The sequence below is a fragment of the Elephantulus edwardii genome, unplaced genomic scaffold (genome assembly GCF_000299155.1).
Source record: "Elephantulus edwardii isolate Elephantulus edwardi_28Jun2011 unplaced genomic scaffold, EleEdw1.0 scaffold00168, whole genome shotgun sequence".
Taxonomy (NCBI): domain Eukaryota; kingdom Metazoa; phylum Chordata; class Mammalia; order Macroscelidea; family Macroscelididae; genus Elephantulus; species Elephantulus edwardii.
This window is the reverse complement of record NW_006399918.1, coordinates 7,275,356-7,292,647: the sequence shown is the minus strand read 5'-3', so window position 1 is coordinate 7,292,647 and position 17,292 is coordinate 7,275,356. Positions and strand designations below refer to the sequence as shown.

Below are 17,292 nucleotides of genomic sequence, written 5' to 3'. Positions count from 1 at the left end.
GCGATTGGCACAGGACAGAGCGGAGTTTAGGGCTGTTGTACATAGGGTCGCTATGAGTCGTAGGCGACTCGATGGCACATAACAACAACAACATGCTGGAAATGAAAAGGTGAAAAAAAGTGGGGTAACATTCATAGTTGAAAAGACCATTTCTAGATCCATCACTAAATACAATGTTGCGAGTGACAGGATAATATCCATACACACACAAGGAAGACCTTTTAAAACCACCATCAACAACCAAAGCCAAAGAGGAGAAAAGTGATGACTTCTACCAATTGATGCAACGGAAAATAATCGAACATGCAACCAAGATACCTTAGTAATACTGAGTGACTGGAACGCAAAAGTTGAAAACAAGGAAGAAGAGTCAGTAGTCGGGAGATATGGACTTGGTGAGAGAAATGAGGCTGGAGACAGAACAACAGAATTCTATATAATCAATGATTTATTCATTGCAAATACCTTTTATAAGAAACTAAAAAAAAAAAAGAAACTCAAATGGCAACTCAAGACATTGACCTCACCTGATGGCCTATACAGGAACCAGATTGATTATATCTGTGGGAAATATGGCTGGAGAAGCTCCATATCAGCTGTGAATACTAGGCCAGGTGCTGATTGTGGATTGGGTCATAAAATACTCATCTGCAAATTAAAAATGAAGCCAAAGAAAATAAAATCAAATCCACAAGAACCAAAGTTTGACCTTGAGTCCAAGACTCCAGAATTTAAAGGTCATCTCAGAAACAGGCCCTGAATACTAATAAGAGAAGGCCAAATGAGCTGTGGGAAGATATCAAGAATATCATTCAGGAAGACCGCAAAAGGCTATTACAAAGACGGAGGAAGAAGAAAAAACCAAAACGGATGTCAGAAAAGACTCTGAATATTGTACTAGAGTTCTGAGAAGCCAAAGCAAAGGGAAGAAATCGAGATGCTAAGGACCTGAATAGAAGATTTCAAAGGGCAGCAATACTTCGCAGACAAAGCGAAGTATTATAACGAAATGTGCAAAGAGCTGAAGATGGAAAATCAAAAAAGACGAACTTGTTCAGCATTTCTTAACTAAAAGAACTGAAGGGGGAAAAAAATCAAGCTTCGAGTTGCAATATTTAAGGATGTGGTGAGTGGAATGTTGAATGATCCAGGAAGCATCCAAAGATGATGGAAAGAATACAAGGAGTCACTATGCCAGAAAGAAATGGCTGACACAGAATAATGTTAAGAAACAACATATGATCAAGAGCCTCTGGTGATGAAGGAAGAGGAAGTTTAAGCTGTTCTGAAGAAATAAAAGCAAGCCCCCAGGAATTGATGAAATGCCATTTGACATATTTCAACAAACAGATGCTGTCCTGGATGTGTTCACTAGTTTATGCCCAAAAACCTGGAGGACAACCACCTGGCCAACTGACTGGAAGAGATATATATTTATTCCCATTCCAAAAAATAGGTGATCCAATGAGTGTGTAAATTATCAAAAAATATCACTAATACCACATACAAGATCGTGCTTATGTGAAACCTATACTTGGAGCAGGAGGCAGTCACCAGAACAGAGCAAGGAAACATGGCATAGTTCAAAATCAGGAAAGGTGTATGCCAAGATGCATCTTATCTCCATACCTTTTCAATCTATATGCAGTACAGATTAACCAGAAGGCTGGGCTCTATGAAGAGGAATGTGGCATCAGGATTGGAGGAAGACTCATCAACAACTTGCATTATGCAGACAACACAACTTGCTTGCCAAAACTGAGGAGGACATGAGGTGTTTGCTGCAGAAAGTAAATGATTAAAGCCTTAAATATGAATTGAAGCTCAACACCAAGAAAACAGAGTCTCACCACTGGGCCAATTGGCAACATCAAGATAGAAGGTGAAGAGATTGAGATGGTTAACAGTTTCAGTTTGCTTGGCTCTACCATCAACACTCTTGGTACCAGCAGCCAAGAAACCAAAGACAAATTGCTCTGGGAAAATCTGCTGTCAGGGACCTCTCCAGAGGACTGGAGAGCAATGACATAAGTCTAGAGACTAAGGTGCACCTGGTCCAGGCCATGGTCTTCACAATTACTTGTTATACATCAGAGAACTGGACAACGACTAAGGATGACAGAAGATGAATCGATGCCTTTAAGAGAACAAACAAGTACGTCTTGGAGACCAAGTGAAAACAGCCTGCTCCTTGGAGGACTTTGAATCTCTGTCTCACATACTTTAGACATGTTGCCAAGAGGGACCAGTCCTTGGAGATGGATATCATGTTTGGAAGGGTGGAGGGACAGTGCAAGAGAGGAAGACCCTGGATGAGATGGACTGACTCAGTGACTGGGGTAACGGGGGGCTAGGTGTGTCAGAGACAACGAAATTGGCTCAAGATAGAGCAGAGTTTAAGAGTTATTGTACCTAGAGTTGTACAACATAGTTGTTATCCATAAGGTTGAGTCACAAGTGACATAACAACACATATAACAGCACAGGCACATAACAACAATATAAAATAGTAAGGGGTGTATGGTGGCATAATTTGTAGGGAGTGATACTGCTAATCCAAAGGCTGTGCCTCTCTCGGGTATCAGATCCACTAGCAGCTTCACAAGCAAAAGATGGACAATCTCCTCCTATATGATTTACAGCCTAGGATACCCAATACAGAGCTAACTATGAGTTGGTCCCAACTCAACAGCAATGAGTGAGTGAATACAAGATAGCTGGGAGCACTGCAGGCAGATTTTACAGTGAGTGATGCTGCTAACCCAAAGACTGTGTCCTTGGTGGTTCAAACCTACCTGAGGGTGAAGGATGGGCAGTCTCCACCCATTGTAATTTACAGTCTCAGAAACCCAGTGGAGGGTTGCTGTGAGTGGAAACCAATTTGACAGCAATGAGTTCAAACTTTTTTAATACAAAAGAAATCTTAACTCAAGTGATGACAAAGAGACTAAATGGGAGAGATGACCATATAAGAAAGTACAAAAAAATCTACAAAGCTTGATAAATTATTTGACATGGACATAGGGAACAAGAGAGAAAAAGAGCCAAAAAGGTCAGAATTTCAATCCTGAGGAATGAGAATGATGAAGCTAATTCTCAAAATAGACAAACCAGGGGGAAAGCTAATTTTGATTGAGGAAAATGTTTTTATTTAGACTGGTTTCATTTAGATGGTGGTGGTAAAATCATTATGTCCAAAAAGAGAACTGGAAATGTGACAATACATCTCTAGAAGAAGGAAAAAAAAATTCCTGAAGCTGAAATTGAAATCTGATACCTTCAGTCACTGGTGGGATTTTACCCTTTCTCTTACAGAGAAGCAATGATGCCAGGTTGAAGACTAAGGTGCACCTGATTCAGGCCATAGTCTTTTTCAAACACTTGCTTTGCATTTGAAAGCTGAACAATGAATAAGGATGACAGACGAACCAATGCCCTTTGAGCTGTAGTATTGGAGAAGAGTATTAAATATCCTGTTGTTGTTGTTGTTGATTCCTGTTGAGTGCGACTCATAGTGACTCTATGAACAAAAGACCCAACCATTTCTGTAACTGTCGTCATTTCACCAAGTTCATAGAGTTTCCAGAGGCATGTGGTTTAGGAAGTGGATGGCCACTCCTGCTGCCAAATCAGTTTTACAACTAGGAGCTCCACCAAACACTGTCCACATTGGGAAGCCATTCTGGTATTTGATATCCCATGGCACAAGGTTCAGCATCACAGCAACCCAGGTTTACTTCATACAGCACACTGACAAAGAAAGATGTACTAAAAGCGGAAGAGTGTTCCTAGTGACTGATAAAAGAACAAACAGGTATGTCTTGGAGAAAGTGTGGCCAGAGTACTTGCTGGAGACAAAGATGGCAAAGTTCATCTCTTATATTTTAGGCATATTGTTAGGAAAGGCTATTTCTTGGAAAGGGACATCATGCTTGGAAAGGTGGAGGATCAGTGAAAGATAAGACCCTCAATGAGGTGGACTGATACAGAGAATGCAGCAAAAGATTCAAGTATGTCTGAGATGATGAGGATGGCGCAGGATAGACAGGGTTCAGATTTGTTGTTCATAGGGCTGCTGAGTTGTACTCGATTCGTCAGCACCTACCAGTAGCAAACTTCTTTTAAGTCCCTTCCTTTCCTTCCTTAGTTGGACAATAGCTATTATTATTGGTAAGGAGTTGAACTGCCAACCCAAAGGCTGCTCCTTGGGAGAAAGATGGGCATTCTACTCCTGTGTGACTTGCTGCCTCTGAAAACCCAATGGAAGGTAAACTGAGTGGGTTCCTACTTGAAAGTGCATAGCAACAACTATATTTGTTGATTTGAGTGCTCAAAAAAACAAAGGATAAGGGTTAAATTTGCCTAAAAGAAAGAGCTTGGAAGCAGGAGTGGCATGCACTTCCTAAACAACATGCCTCTGGAAACTCTGTGAACTGTGATAAATGTCGATAGTTATACAAAAGCTTCAGGCCTTTTGTTCATAGGGTCGCTATGAGTCGTGCTCAACTTGAAGGCAATCAACAACAACAAAACAAAGAGCAGTAACCTAAAAAGAGCCCAAAGGCATCTCAAAATCTTAGGACAGGGGCGAGATAAGTTGGTACAGCAATTCAAGATACTCACCATTCCAAGGTGGAGGCTTCCAGTGGGCTGTTTCCTTGGAGGGGTACATGACTGCTCCTCCAAACTGCTCTGCCCACTCCACATCTGGCTGCCACTGTCGAGCACCTCTGGGAAATTAAAATATCTTAGACAAAGGGCCTAAAATATACTTTGTTTCCATGTTCCCATTTATTCCTCAGTGGGGCTATGGAAGGATATCTTGAATACTTCAATGTCCCAAGTTACCGACACACAAAAGTGAAGCTCTACCGGGAAACAGGCTGGAACCCGAGGAGTTCCATTTCTATTAACCACTTATTTCTGGAATCCCTTTTCTCATTACCTCAGTGCATGCAAGGTTGGGGAGCCTAACCTTTCTTATTCATAGTACTCTTCTCCCAGTGTCTCAGTCTCCAAGGAGATTTCTCATCAGTAGCAACCTGCCCTCTCGTGATGGGGGTAGGGAAGGGCAGCAGGACATAAAGAGGTGACACAATCAATGTGGAAGGGAAGGTTTCCCAGCCACTAACTCTATCCATAGCAGACAGGAGAGACCAAGCTCAAGACTCTCTTGTCTTCCTTGATTTGTGTAAGTGCTACTGCATCCTAGATCCTAAGTCCTGAGACCTGGGTGCAGGGTCACAGCCCTGGGTCATTCGGTGCTGGGGGAGTCACGGGGCCTCTAGAATGCTCCCGACGAGAGAAACCCTAGTCTTTAGGAACCGCTAAGAGAGCTGTCCTAGGTCTCACCTGCTGGGCTGAATCGACAGTCGGACCCCACTCCCGGGCCGCAGCACCTGGGCCGTGACACCCCGGAGGGTGCAGACAGCCCTGAGCGCCGCCATCTTACGCCCACTGCAGACAGCGGCAAGGAGAACCGGGCGGAAGTGGCGCCTGCGCGCCTTCTTGTGGGCGTCTCGCCTATTAACACAATAGGGCAGCCCTCTTGAAAGCTGGCGGCGTTGCAGTCCGCGAATCTGACAACATCCGGGTTCTGTGCTGCTGCTTCACTTTTCATTTAAATGCGCATGACTGCCTTCGTTTAAAAGGGCTTTGTCAGACAGTTCTTCCCGTCTGTCCTGACTGGCTTGTTGAGGCTTGAGCCCGCATAACTTGACCGCAATGTTTTCGCACTTCTCTTAGGGAGCTACTGTGTGTACTGCAGCAGCCACCCGCCTCCCGCGTTCCCTGCACACGCTCGGCTGAGGGGAGTTCCTTGCCTGACAACCCCTGCCTTGGCCGACCCCCTGTAGTTCTGCTGCTCTTCAATAGTGACTGAACCTTGTCCTTCGGGGCTTGTTAGCGTCCTTGGAATCTGCCTGACTAATAGCGACTCCATGTGGTAGAGAATAGAACTGCTCCATAGGGTTTTCTTGGCAGCAATCTTTATTCAACCAGTTCGCCAGGTTTTTCTGTCTCAGTGCTGCTGTTTGGTTTCAAGTCATTAGGCTGGGTTAGTAGGCCAGCATCCTGCCCTTTTAGGGAATCTCCACTCTTGCTTTCCCAACTACTTGCCCTCCCAGAATCCTAAAAGATCCTGGAAAACCAGCTAAGCCCTTTGGATTTCTTTACAGATGTTCTGAATAATGCTGGCGGAAAGGGGCCCAAATGAAGTGAGGCAGGTTTGAGGGTTCCCGCCAAAACGAAAACAAAAGTAAAGCACCAAGGTCGCTAGTTTTGCAGAATTAGACTGGCTGCCAGATTGTAAGGAACCCCTCACTTCTCCTAGAAGGATAAATTCCCTCCCTATGGGTGTCCCTGAGAATTGCCAGGCTCCCTTAATTTAACAGAATTACGAACTTTACCAACACCTTTAAAAGATTGTCTCCCATTTAACTTCAATCCTTGTTGGGCAGTCTCTTTTCCCTCACTCTTTCTGACCCTGTCTTGATCCTGGGCAGTGGCCAATAGTGTGGAATGTAGTTGTTCTTTGCCATCGAAGTCAACTCATAGTTAACCCTCTAGCAGATTTTCAGAGACTCAATCTCACAGAAGGAGATTGTTTTTGGGTTGGCGCTGCAACTCCTTACTCACTAGGCCTCGAGAACTCTCTACAAAATGTAGTAGCACCAGAAATCTGATCTCAATTTTGTATGAAACAAAGAGGGGCTTCCCAGTTCCAGCTGGGCCACCCGCAGAGTTTTCACTTCTCTTCCCACCCTGAGCCTGAAAAGAGGCCTACCAGAGATCTCCCCTGGACTGGGTTCCTGGGATAGAGTCCACCAGCAGCACAGCAGGGTGGGGCAGACAGACCAGGGGAGTGGCAGAAACAGGGATTCTTAGCTGCAAAAAGAAGGGGATGTATGACAATAATCTGGAACAAAGGGTACATTGCGGGCAGGGCTGGAGTAGAGAGGGGGGGAGAAGATGGGTAACAATGAAAAAAAATTAAAACATTTCTGATCTTAAAAAAAGAAGAAGAAGGGGAAACAAGTCATCTTGCTTGGGAATGGGAAACATATCATAGAGTGGGATAAGAGTCCTGGTTTCCAGAAATGACCAGGACCTAGAATAGAAAGGCCATCCTCCCTATACCTTTAGGGTGGTGATTCAGTCCCTCCATATCCATCTTATCCACTCCCTCTTCATGACATTTTTCTACCTCTGTAGTTGGGACACAGTAATGTGATGATGGGGGTGCAGGCAGGTGAGGAAATTGTATTTTTATTATCTTATTCCAGAGAAGGCAGTATAGATTCTGGGCTGCTTAACCCTGGGGACAGCTTGAGCTGGAACTGTGGTGAAGGCTCCTGGGGGGTTCCTGAGACACTGCATCTTTTGTGTTTCTCTCTGCTGCCCACACCCACTACACACTCTGCTACTGTGACTCTAAAGCCCTTTGTCTTTCACTGCTTAGTCACCCCCTTTGTCCTCATCTATGATGGGGGTGGAAAGAGGCAGTAGGAACCCTCTGGGGATAGCTCCTCTTGCCCCTGCCTCTGCTAGCCTCCCATCCCTTGCCTGACTCCTCCAACCCCAGTGCTATAGTTTAGGACCAGGGTTAGGACAAAAGTGAGTTATGAGGTGGGTCTGGAAGTCTCAGGGGAGTAGGTGGTGCAGGAACTGATGGGCACCAGGGCAGGTGTTAGTGACCTGAGCAGGAAGGGAGGAGAGAGGAAGTACTCAGAGGATATGATGTAGGGGACAGGAGGTGACAAGGCAAAAAGTGAATAGGGGAGTAGGGGCCCACCTATGTGGAAGGGAAAGGGCCGCTGACTGTACTCTCCTTCCTCGGGATTTCCTGGGAAAACAAATAGGTATGAGGTGGGAGAAGCAGAAATTGCTTCTATTTCAGTTCCCTTTACTGAGTCACCTTGACAGTTTTCTGAATTCCCGCAGTCCAGAACCAAGAAAATAATTTTGCGTCTTATCCCTAACACTACCTCTTCCCATTCTGTACATTGAGGTCAAGTTTTGCCCAGTACTTTTAAATTGTACCATCGGAATCAACCCATAGCTGACCCTCCAGTGGCTTTTCAAAGGCAGTAAATCACACAAGAGGAAATTGCTCAACTTACTCCCTTGGAATAACAACAAGCAACAATGGTAAGAAGTTATTCTGCAATACCAAAGGCAAGTGGTTCAAATCCACCAGCTGCTCTGAGAGAGAAGGATGGGCATTCTCTCCCCATGTGATTAACTACCTCTGAAAATCTATTGGAGAGTCAGCTATGGATTGGTTCTGACTCGATGCCACACAAAACCTCTACTCTCCACCTGTCCCATGGGAAACAAAATAACTAGCTATTTCCAGAAAGATCTGGTTCTTACGACAAGATGGGGCCAAGGGAGGAAGCAAGGTTGGGGTGCCCTTAGATTGACCTTAGATGCATCTGTACTCCTGAGAGCAAGTCCTTTCAGTGCGGGGGGGAGGGGGGCCTGGGGTGTCTGGCTAGAGGTGAGTTTAGAGCAGTTGAGAGTGGGTAGCATCAGGGCCAAGAGCCTAGTGGAAGCTGCTGGGAGCTGTGCCAGGAAAAGGGGAGTCAGGAAATAGAGCTACAGAGAACCAGAGGCAGAATGGTTGCTGAGAGCTTTGGAGTTGGTGGGTAGAGATAAAGCAGGAAAACGAAGCCTGAGGGAGCAAAAGTATGTTAGAGAATGGGAAGGGGGTACTGCCTTGGATCATCTTTTTTTTTTTATCCTCTTATGAAAGGAAACGTCCCTCCCTTGCACCTCCTGCCTTGTCATCCACCCCCTCTGAGAGCTAGAATCATCCCACCTTCAGGCAATAAAACTCCTGGATCATTGTCTCCCCCACTCCTCTATATTCCCTTTGTCCCATAGTGAACTTTGCCAAGGCTCCCTACCTCCTTCCTTTGTTCTGTTCTCTGCTTCCTTACCTATCCCTCATCCATTTTCCCCAGCAGTCTAGCCTTGGAAACCAGCTTTAAGGGGCAGAGGGGGGCTTGAGGAAACCCTGAGAAAAGGGAGGTCTTACTAGTTTAGATATGGGAGCAGAATTCTCTCAGGGCCATAGTACTTTCTGTGCGTGTTTGCCAGGCCCTTTCCCCAACTTCCTAACCCTCCAGGGGCTTTGTCCCATCAAAAAGAGAAAGACAGCTGAGAACCAGGCCAGTTGTGGGGTCTGGGAAAAACTGTCATCAGCTGGCCCACTGCCTGTGACCCATCCGGTTGCTAGATCCACTCCCCCCCAAAAAAAAGGGGGGGCAAGTCTCTTTCTTTCTTTTTAAAGAAAAACAAAAAGTAGGATTTTGGGAAGCAATGAGACATCCATCTGAGTCTCACCAGCAGAGCTCCCGGCTGAGTGGCTTACAGCTCAGCCAATCACAGAGGCTCAGGATGCTTAAAGGAGCTGGCGCGGAGAGAGAGTGGAGAGAACTTAAGACACATAGACACAGAGGAGGAGAGAAACAGAGACAAAGGCACAGCGGAAGGAGGCAGACAGAAAGGGCAGTCACAGAGACGAAGCAAGACAGTCTTACAGAGGCTTACAGAGCAACAGGCAAGAGAAGCAACAGAAGGCGCAGGCAGGCAGACAAAGCTCCTGGAGAGACAGGCGCCAGAGGAGAGTTTGGAGAAGCCAGACCACAGGAGAAACCCCCTCAGCCTAGCAGCCAAGTTTTCTCCACCTCTTCGAAAGGTCCCTAGCACCTCTGAAAATTTTGCCTCTATCCGAGCAGGAGTTGGGGCCCCGGGCTGCAGAAAGTTTTTCCAAAGCCAGGGTGTGGAGAACTGAGAGCCCCAGACGCTTTACTCCCTCTTAGCTGCGGCACCAGTGCCATGACCTACACCGGGCTTCCCTGGAGGGACTTGGAGGAGCGCTGGTCCTGGGGAATCCAATTCGACCTGCTGCTTCCCAAAGCGCCCCTATCAGGGCTGGGGCAGCAAAGGTTGCTGCTCTGGCTGCTCTTGCTGCTAAGCTCCCTCCTGCCCTCAGCCTGGCCAGCCAGCCTCCTCCCACGGGAGGAGGAGATCGTGTTTCCTGAGAAGATCAACGGCAGTATCCTGCCGGGTTCGGGTGCTCCTGCCAGGCTGGTATACCGCTTGCCAGCCTTTGGGGAGATACTGCTACTAGAGCTGGAGCAGGACCCTGGCGTGCGAGTTGAGGGGCTGACGGTTCAGTACTTGGGCCAGGCGCCTGAGATGCTTGGTGAGGTTGAGTCAGGCACCTACCTGACAGGTACCATCAATGGCGATCCTGAATCAGTGGCATCTCTACACTGGGATGGGGGAGCTCTATTAGGGGTGCTGCAATATCGAGGGTCTGAGCTCCATCTCCAGCCGCTGGAAGGGGGCAACCCTAACTCTGCTGGGGGACCTGGAGCTCATGTCCTACGCCGGAAGAGTCCTGCCATCGGCCAGGGGCCCATGTGCAACGTCAAAGCTCCTCCAGAGAGCCCTGACCCCAGGCCCCGAAGAGCCAAGGTAGGCAGACCCATAGTCTGTGTCCCTCTGTGTTCTCCTGCCATGTTTGTCCTACTGACCCTTATTCACCCTCTCCCCACCCTCTTCCACTCTGACCATTTTTCTTCTTTACTCTTGCCTCTCTTTCCTCTAGCACCCTTTCTTGGGGATCCTCCTAACAAAAAAGTCAAGGACAGCTGGAATAGAAAAAGGCTATCCTCTTCCTTGTCTCTCAGCCTACCAAATCCTAACTTCAAGTTCCCAGAAGTGGGTCAGAGACTCTGGATTGGGAGTGACCTCTCCCCACCCCCGCCTGGCCAGGGCATCCCCTGCTGGCAAACTCCCTGCTGGCAATAAGGCTCAACTGCTAGCTCCTTGGCCTTGACTCTTTCCTCTGCCCCTAATTTGGTTTTCACTACCCCCTCCCCCCTCCAGCTTAAAGGACTGAGGTTTGAAGCTCTAGAGAATTGGCCTCTGGCTGCTGATGCTGCCTTAAAAATTGTCCTGGTAAACTATAAACTAGGGCATGAGTGGGAAAGCAAGGAAGCTATCCCACGCCTCCTGTGGTCAATCCCCTTCCCACACTGTGGACTGACTTGGAGGCTGCCCCAGGCTCCATCCTTCCCTCCCTTCCACTCTGACTCTTCCCCCTTCCTCCCTTTCTTCTTCCCTCCCCCCTTCTCTAACTTTAATCCAGACCAGACGTTGCTCCCTGGGCTCTCTCCACACCCGCCACGCTGAGATCTGGCCCTGGCCCTAGCTGCTGACTGAATTGTTCCTGCGACCACACAGGGCAGACACGTTGCAGCCCAGCCTGCTCGTCCCAGCCCCGCAGGCCCCTGCCACACTCAGGCCTGAGGGACCCCCAAGCCCCTCCCTGAGGCAGTCCTAACTGCTTTTCACCTCTGGGTCTCACACACAGCCCTGGGACGTGGCATCCTCTCCTCCTCCCCTGCTCAGAACCAACAGCTGATTGCTCAGAATTACCGCAAAAGCCTTGGGATTTGGGGTTGGAGGGAGGGCCCAATCACGACAAGCTAGGAATCCCGTGGGGTGTGCAGGCCCCAGCTGTCTGTGCTGAGTTCCAGACCCAGGAAGTGAGGGAGGGGAGAAGTGAACCACAAGTTTGAGAAGCTATTTTCAAGATCCTCCTCTTTCCTTTCTTTTTTTTTTTTTTTTGTCTCTTCAGCGCTTTGCTTCACTAAGTAGGTTCGTGGAGACCCTGGTGGTCGCAGATGACAAGATGGTGGCATTTCATGGTTCAGGACTAAAACGCTACCTGCTGACGGTCATGGCAGCTGCTGCCAAGGCCTTCAAGCACCCAAGCATCCGCAACCCTGTCAGCTTGGTGGTGACCCGGCTAGTGATACTGGGTCCGGGTGAAGAGGGCCCCCAGGTGGGAGCCAGCGCTGCCCAAACCCTGCGCAGCTTCTGTGCCTGGCAGAGGGGCCTCAACACCCCTGAAGACTCGGACTCTGACCACTTTGACACCGCCATTTTGTTTACCCGTCAGGTGAGGCCCCCATCAGTACCACACAACTCCAAAAAAAGCACTATTATATGATTGGTATCCTTAGAGTTGTACAACACGGTGCCCTGGCCCCAACCACACCACCAAAACTGGGGTGATGTCTGCCTCATCTCCTCAGCCCTGCTCATCTCCTGTGGTCTCTCTCAACAGGACCTATGTGGAGTCTCCACTTGTGACACTCTGGGCATGGCTGACGTGGGCACCGTGTGTGACCCGGCTCGGAGCTGTGCCATCGTGGAGGACGATGGGCTTCAGTCAGCCTTCACTGCTGCCCATGAACTGGGTAAAGAGGACATGGGGAACCTGGGGTGGGTACGAGATGTATCCGGGATGGGTGAGGGAAGAGTGAGCTCACCAGAGTGTACAATAGGGATATTGCTTCCTCTCTGCTCCCCAGGCCTAAGTCTAGGGAGCTGTTAGCCTGCTTCTTTGCTTTGGGTAAAAGTAACATTTAGATTTTCCTACAGAATGTTCTAGAGGGTGGAATCCTACTCTTGTGTGTATGTGTGTGTATTTGAGGAAAGAGTACTGTTTTAAGAAAGGTATTATTAATATCTCTTAATTAGTGACAACAGGTAAGCACAAGGTAGAAATGTTGGTTATAAAGAAAAGTTAGGGGGGAGCTGAGTGTATTTTGGTAGAGCAATGAGAAAGGCTCTACCCTTAGAGCACTAGAAAGGTTTAGTCTAGGTTGGAGAGGGAATGGAGCATCCTCGGCTGCAGCTGGTTCCGTGATGGCTCACAGCTTCCTGAGGGCTCAGGGGGAGACCCTGGTTGCCTAGCATGCCTTCTCCTCTCACAGGCCATGTCTTCAACATGCTTCATGACAACTCAAAGCCATGCGTCGGTCTGAATGACCCTGGGAGCAACTCTCGCCATGTGATGGCTCCTGTAATGGCTCATGTGGACCCCGAAGAGCCCTGGTCCCCCTGTAGTGCCCGCTTCATCACTGACTTCCTGGACAATGGCTATGGTAAGCAGATGGCACTCACCCTTCCCTGTTAGTCTCTGTTCCTGTCCCCCTATCCTCTCGCTTCTGCCACATCCACACAGGCCAAGCTGACTCACCAAGTGTGTTTCCTCTGTACTGTGGGGGAGAAACGCTACTGTCTGTGTGGTCCCTGCTTCCTCCCAGAGTAAATAACAGTGCCTAAAGGAAGGCAGATTTTGATTCAAGAGGATTAGAACTAACCTTTTAAAAACCACAACTGTCCAACACAAATGGGCTGCCTATAGAGGAGCTCAAGGTGGGCATGCAGCTAGGGGTGACTACTACTGGTCAGAGTGACTTCTGAGAGGCTAATTCAAGAATTCTGCAGTTGGTTAGAATGAGCTCTGGTAGCCTAGCGGTAAGGAGTGGCATAGGCAGTTCAAACCCACCAGTGGCTTCATGGAAGAAAGATCATTTATCCCTATCCTACGGCCTCTGTAAACACACGGGAGGGTCAGCTCTGAGTCTAACTCGAAGGAAGTCAGTTAGTCAGTCATTCGAGTTTTGTTCCTTAAATGTGTGAGTTACTTAACTTCTATTTGTAGCAGGTCTATAAAGGTATAACAGTAATTACCATGTTTGCCATGATTAAATGAGAGTATGCTGGCCAAGCATTTAGTTAAGACTCACTATCACATAACATTCACCATCACATAATTCAGTAATTTGTAGCTTTTATTAAAAGCCCTTTCCAGTCCCAGGCTCTGGATTTTAGGCTTCATTAGCCCCAAGGGAGCCTGTTTCTGTTGTTTTTGCACTAGAGGGTCCTCCCCTCCACTCCTTGCTGACCTCATGTCCCAACCCCATTCCAGGGCACTGTCTTTTAGACAAGCCAGAAGCTCCCCTGCATTTGCCTGCGACTTTCCCTGGCAAGGATTATGACGCTGACCGCCAGTGCCAGCTGACTTTCGGGCCCGACTCACGCCACTGTCCACAGCTGCCGCCACCCTGTGCTGCACTCTGGTGTTCAGGACACCTCAATGGCCACGCCATGTGCCAGACCAAACACTCACCCTGGGCTGATGGCACTGCCTGTGGTCCAACCCAGGCCTGCATGGGTGGCCGCTGCCTCCACGTCGACCAGCTCAAGGACTTCAATGTGAGAGCCCAGGGCAAGGTGGGGGCTGAGGGACTGTCCTTGAGCCTGAGAGAGCGAGCCCTTATTCAACCCTCCTATGCTGTGCCTCTGCAGATTCCTCAGGCTGGCGGCTGGGGTCCTTGGGGGCCATGGGGTGACTGTTCTCGGAGCTGTGGTGGTGGTGTCCAGTTCTCCTCCCGGGACTGCACACGACCTGTTCCCCGAAATGGTGGCAAGTACTGTGAGGGCCGCCGTACGCGCTTCCGTTCCTGCAGTACCCAGGACTGCCCAACTGGTTCAGGTGAGGCGTGGGAGGGCTTGGGAGCCTTTGAGAGAGGATGGTAGAGTAGGACGGACTGCTTGTTGGGCGCTGGGACCGAGGGAGTGTCCAATAGCCTGTCGTAGGGTGGTAACTTTATGCTTCAGCACCTGTTCTGACTGTCCATTAAAGGATAGAGGTGCAGTACCACGTAGAGGAACAAGAGGCTTGGTAGAGGGGCCTCCTGGAGCAGTGTGTGAGGGGAGGACCTTGACTGTGCATTTATCTCTCCAGCATTGACCTTCCGTGAGGAGCAGTGTGCTGCCTACAATCACCGCACTGACCTCTTCAAGAGCTTCCCAGGACCCATGGACTGGGTCCCTCGCTACACAGGGGTGGCTGCCCGGGACCAGTGCAAGCTCACCTGCCAAGCCAGGGCACTGGGCTACTACTACGTGCTGGAACCTCGGGTGAGGACCAGTCTATGCTGTCAGGCCCTGGGTCCTGTCTATGTTGACACACTTTCCAACAGTCCTATTCTCTAATGGCAAGCATCCTCCAAAATAACACCATTGCTGACATTGCCACACTATGCCAGTGGGTCCTCTCCAATTTAACCTGTCCATAGGCAATAGGGGGAAAAAAGCCCTAGACTTTGGCTAAGTTACCAACCAGGCAACTCTAGCCTGTCTCATGTCTCTGCTTCTTCTCTTCTCTCTAACAATCTTCCAGCACACACCACTTGGTGATTATGGGAGTGTGTGGCCTTTTGAAAAAGTCTTTGCCTCCCTTGCTGGGGCTTCTCTGTCAAATTACGGTGGTGGCCCCGTCCAGCTCATTGATGGCCTGTCCTTCAATGGGAAGGCCTCCTAGGGATAGCAATGTAGCTGTTCTCTTTGTGATAGGGCCATAGAAGGACTGAAAGGAGAATAAGTTTTGCTCCTTTCAACCCTATTCTAGGGAATTCCTGCATGTTGGCTGCCCTCTAGTGTCCATCTGCGAGCAGTTCCATCAAGATTTAGGGTTTGGTGTTTAGGACTTGTCAGCTGTGTATGTAACCTTTGTACATGACGCAGTCTTTCTAAACCTTCGTGTTCCATCTGTAGAAACTTCCAGTGATTGATGTGAGATTTATATTCTTGTTTACAAAACACTTAACACAGTGCCTGATTCTCAGGGAATATTCTGGAAATGGTGACTTTTATAATTAGTATTAAGATTATCCTCATGTATGGTAGCAGGGGGCCTTCCTTCCTTATCAGCCGCATCTTCTAGCCTATTCAGCTTCTGCCACTTCTTCTCTATAGGTATGGGTTTTGTTTCACTCACCAACCACCCCCCCAACTTAGGAAGAAACTTTTGCATGGTTCCTTCTCTTCTCAGGTGGTAGACGGAACCCCCTGTTCCCCAGACAGCTCCTCAGTCTGTGTCCAGGGCCGATGCATCCATGCCGGCTGTGACCACATCATTGGATCCAAAAAGAAGTTTGACAAGTGCATGGTGTGTGGTGGGGATGGCTCCAGCTGCAGCAAGCAATCAGGCTCCTTCAAAAAATTCAGGTTTGACTGCCATTGATCTCCTCTGTTTCCCTGAACACTATCCTAGGTCCTGGGAATACAAAGGTAAACTGAGGGAGACAGAAGAGTTAGGTATAGTACAGTTCCATATATGTTTAATGGATATCAGCTCAGGGTGCTGAGGCCAAGGTCCTTTAAGGCTTCAGGGAAGAGATCCCCAGAAACTGAGCTGAGTCTTGGAGGGAGTATTAGAATTGGGTAGACCCCAAGTGGGTAATGTGTAAAAGGGCACTCGGATAAAGCGGTGGTAGGTAGAAAAATCCAGAGACGAGAAGGGGCACATTTGCTTGTAGCTCCGATCTGACCTGCATGACTCACATAGGTCTGAGCAAACACGATACATGTACACACATACACTCTTAAATAGAGCTCAAGAATGGCCAGGGGAACTCGGGAAAATGCTGAGCTCCCCTACATTTTCCTTCTGCACAGGTATGGCTACAACAATGTGGTCACTATCCCTGCGGGGGCCACCCACATCCTTGTCCGGCAGCAGGGAACCCCTGGCCTCCATAACATCTACCTGGCCCTGAAGCTCCCAGACGGCTCCTATGCCCTCAATGGCGAATACACGCTGATGCCCTCCCCTACTGACGTGGCACTGCCTGGGGCAGTAAGTCTGCGTTACAGTGGAGCCACCGCAGCCTCGGAGACACTGTCAGGCCATGGGCCACTGGCCCAGCCCTTGACGCTGCAGGCCCTGGTGGCTGGCAACCCCCAGAACACTCGCCTCCGATACAGCTTCTTTGTGCCCCGGCCCACCCCTCCAACAGCACGCCCCACTCCGCAGGACTGGCTACACCGCAAGGCCCAAATCCTGGAGATCCTCCGGCGGCGCTCGTGGGCAGGCAGGAAATAACCTCATCATCCCGGTTGCCCCTTTCTGGGCACCGGGGCCTCAGATTCAGTTGGGTGAAAGAGGGGCTCCAATAGCTGCCTCATAACAAGACAGAGTGGGGAAAGGTGTGGGCTGAGACTCACTCATCCTCTCTGCCCTAATGTGCAGGCTGGCCCTGCCCTGGTGTCCTGCCCTGGGAGGCAGTGGCAGGTTGGTGGATCCAAGGGGGCTGGCACAGTCCCTCATCTAAACTGCCCCCTCTGCCCTGCTGGTCATAGGAGGGAGGGAGAAGGCAGGTGGGCTCCAGCAGTATTTATTTAGTATTTATTCACTTTTGTTTAAGTAGCAGGGAAAAGGACGAGGATTATGGTTCTGGAAAAACTGACCCCACCCCTCAAAAACCTTACCCTAGCTAGGAAATTCAGGGTGGTGGTGATAGGTATATGTGATGTGTATGTGTGAGTGTGAGTGTGAGTGTGAGTGTGTGTGTGTGTGTGTGTGTGTGTGTGTGTGTGGTGCATCCTGCCTTGCTTTCCTCTCCCTGAATTTTC

The 17,292-nt window shown here is 49.0% G+C and overlaps 2 protein-coding genes across 2 annotated transcripts in view; one reads left to right on the top strand and one right to left on the bottom strand.

Moving 5' to 3' along the window:
• NDUFS2 (NADH dehydrogenase (ubiquinone) Fe-S protein 2, 49kDa (NADH-coenzyme Q reductase)) overlaps nt 1-5,447 on the bottom strand; it is a 17,094-nt gene extending 11,647 nt beyond the window's left edge. The window contains exons 1-2 of the mRNA XM_006895490.1: nt 5,353-5,447; nt 4,624-4,730 (exon numbers count right to left, since the gene is read on the bottom strand). Of these exons, the coding sequence (XP_006895552.1) occupies nt 4,624-4,730; nt 5,353-5,447 (202 nt within the window). The remainder of the gene's footprint in view (nt 1-4,623; nt 4,731-5,352) is intronic.
• A 4,396-nt stretch (nt 5,448-9,843) lies between these two features.
• On the top strand, nt 9,844-16,762 carry ADAMTS4 (ADAM metallopeptidase with thrombospondin type 1 motif, 4). Its single transcript, XM_006895549.1, has 9 exons — nt 9,844-10,488; nt 11,657-11,980; nt 12,149-12,281; nt 12,801-12,971; nt 13,802-14,088; nt 14,182-14,368; nt 14,621-14,796; nt 15,710-15,885; nt 16,336-16,762. Exons 1-9 carry the CDS (start codon nt 9,844-9,846, stop codon nt 16,760-16,762), a joined length of 2,526 nt encoding a protein of 841 aa, XP_006895611.1.
• Nucleotides 16,763-17,292: the final 530 nt, after the last annotated feature.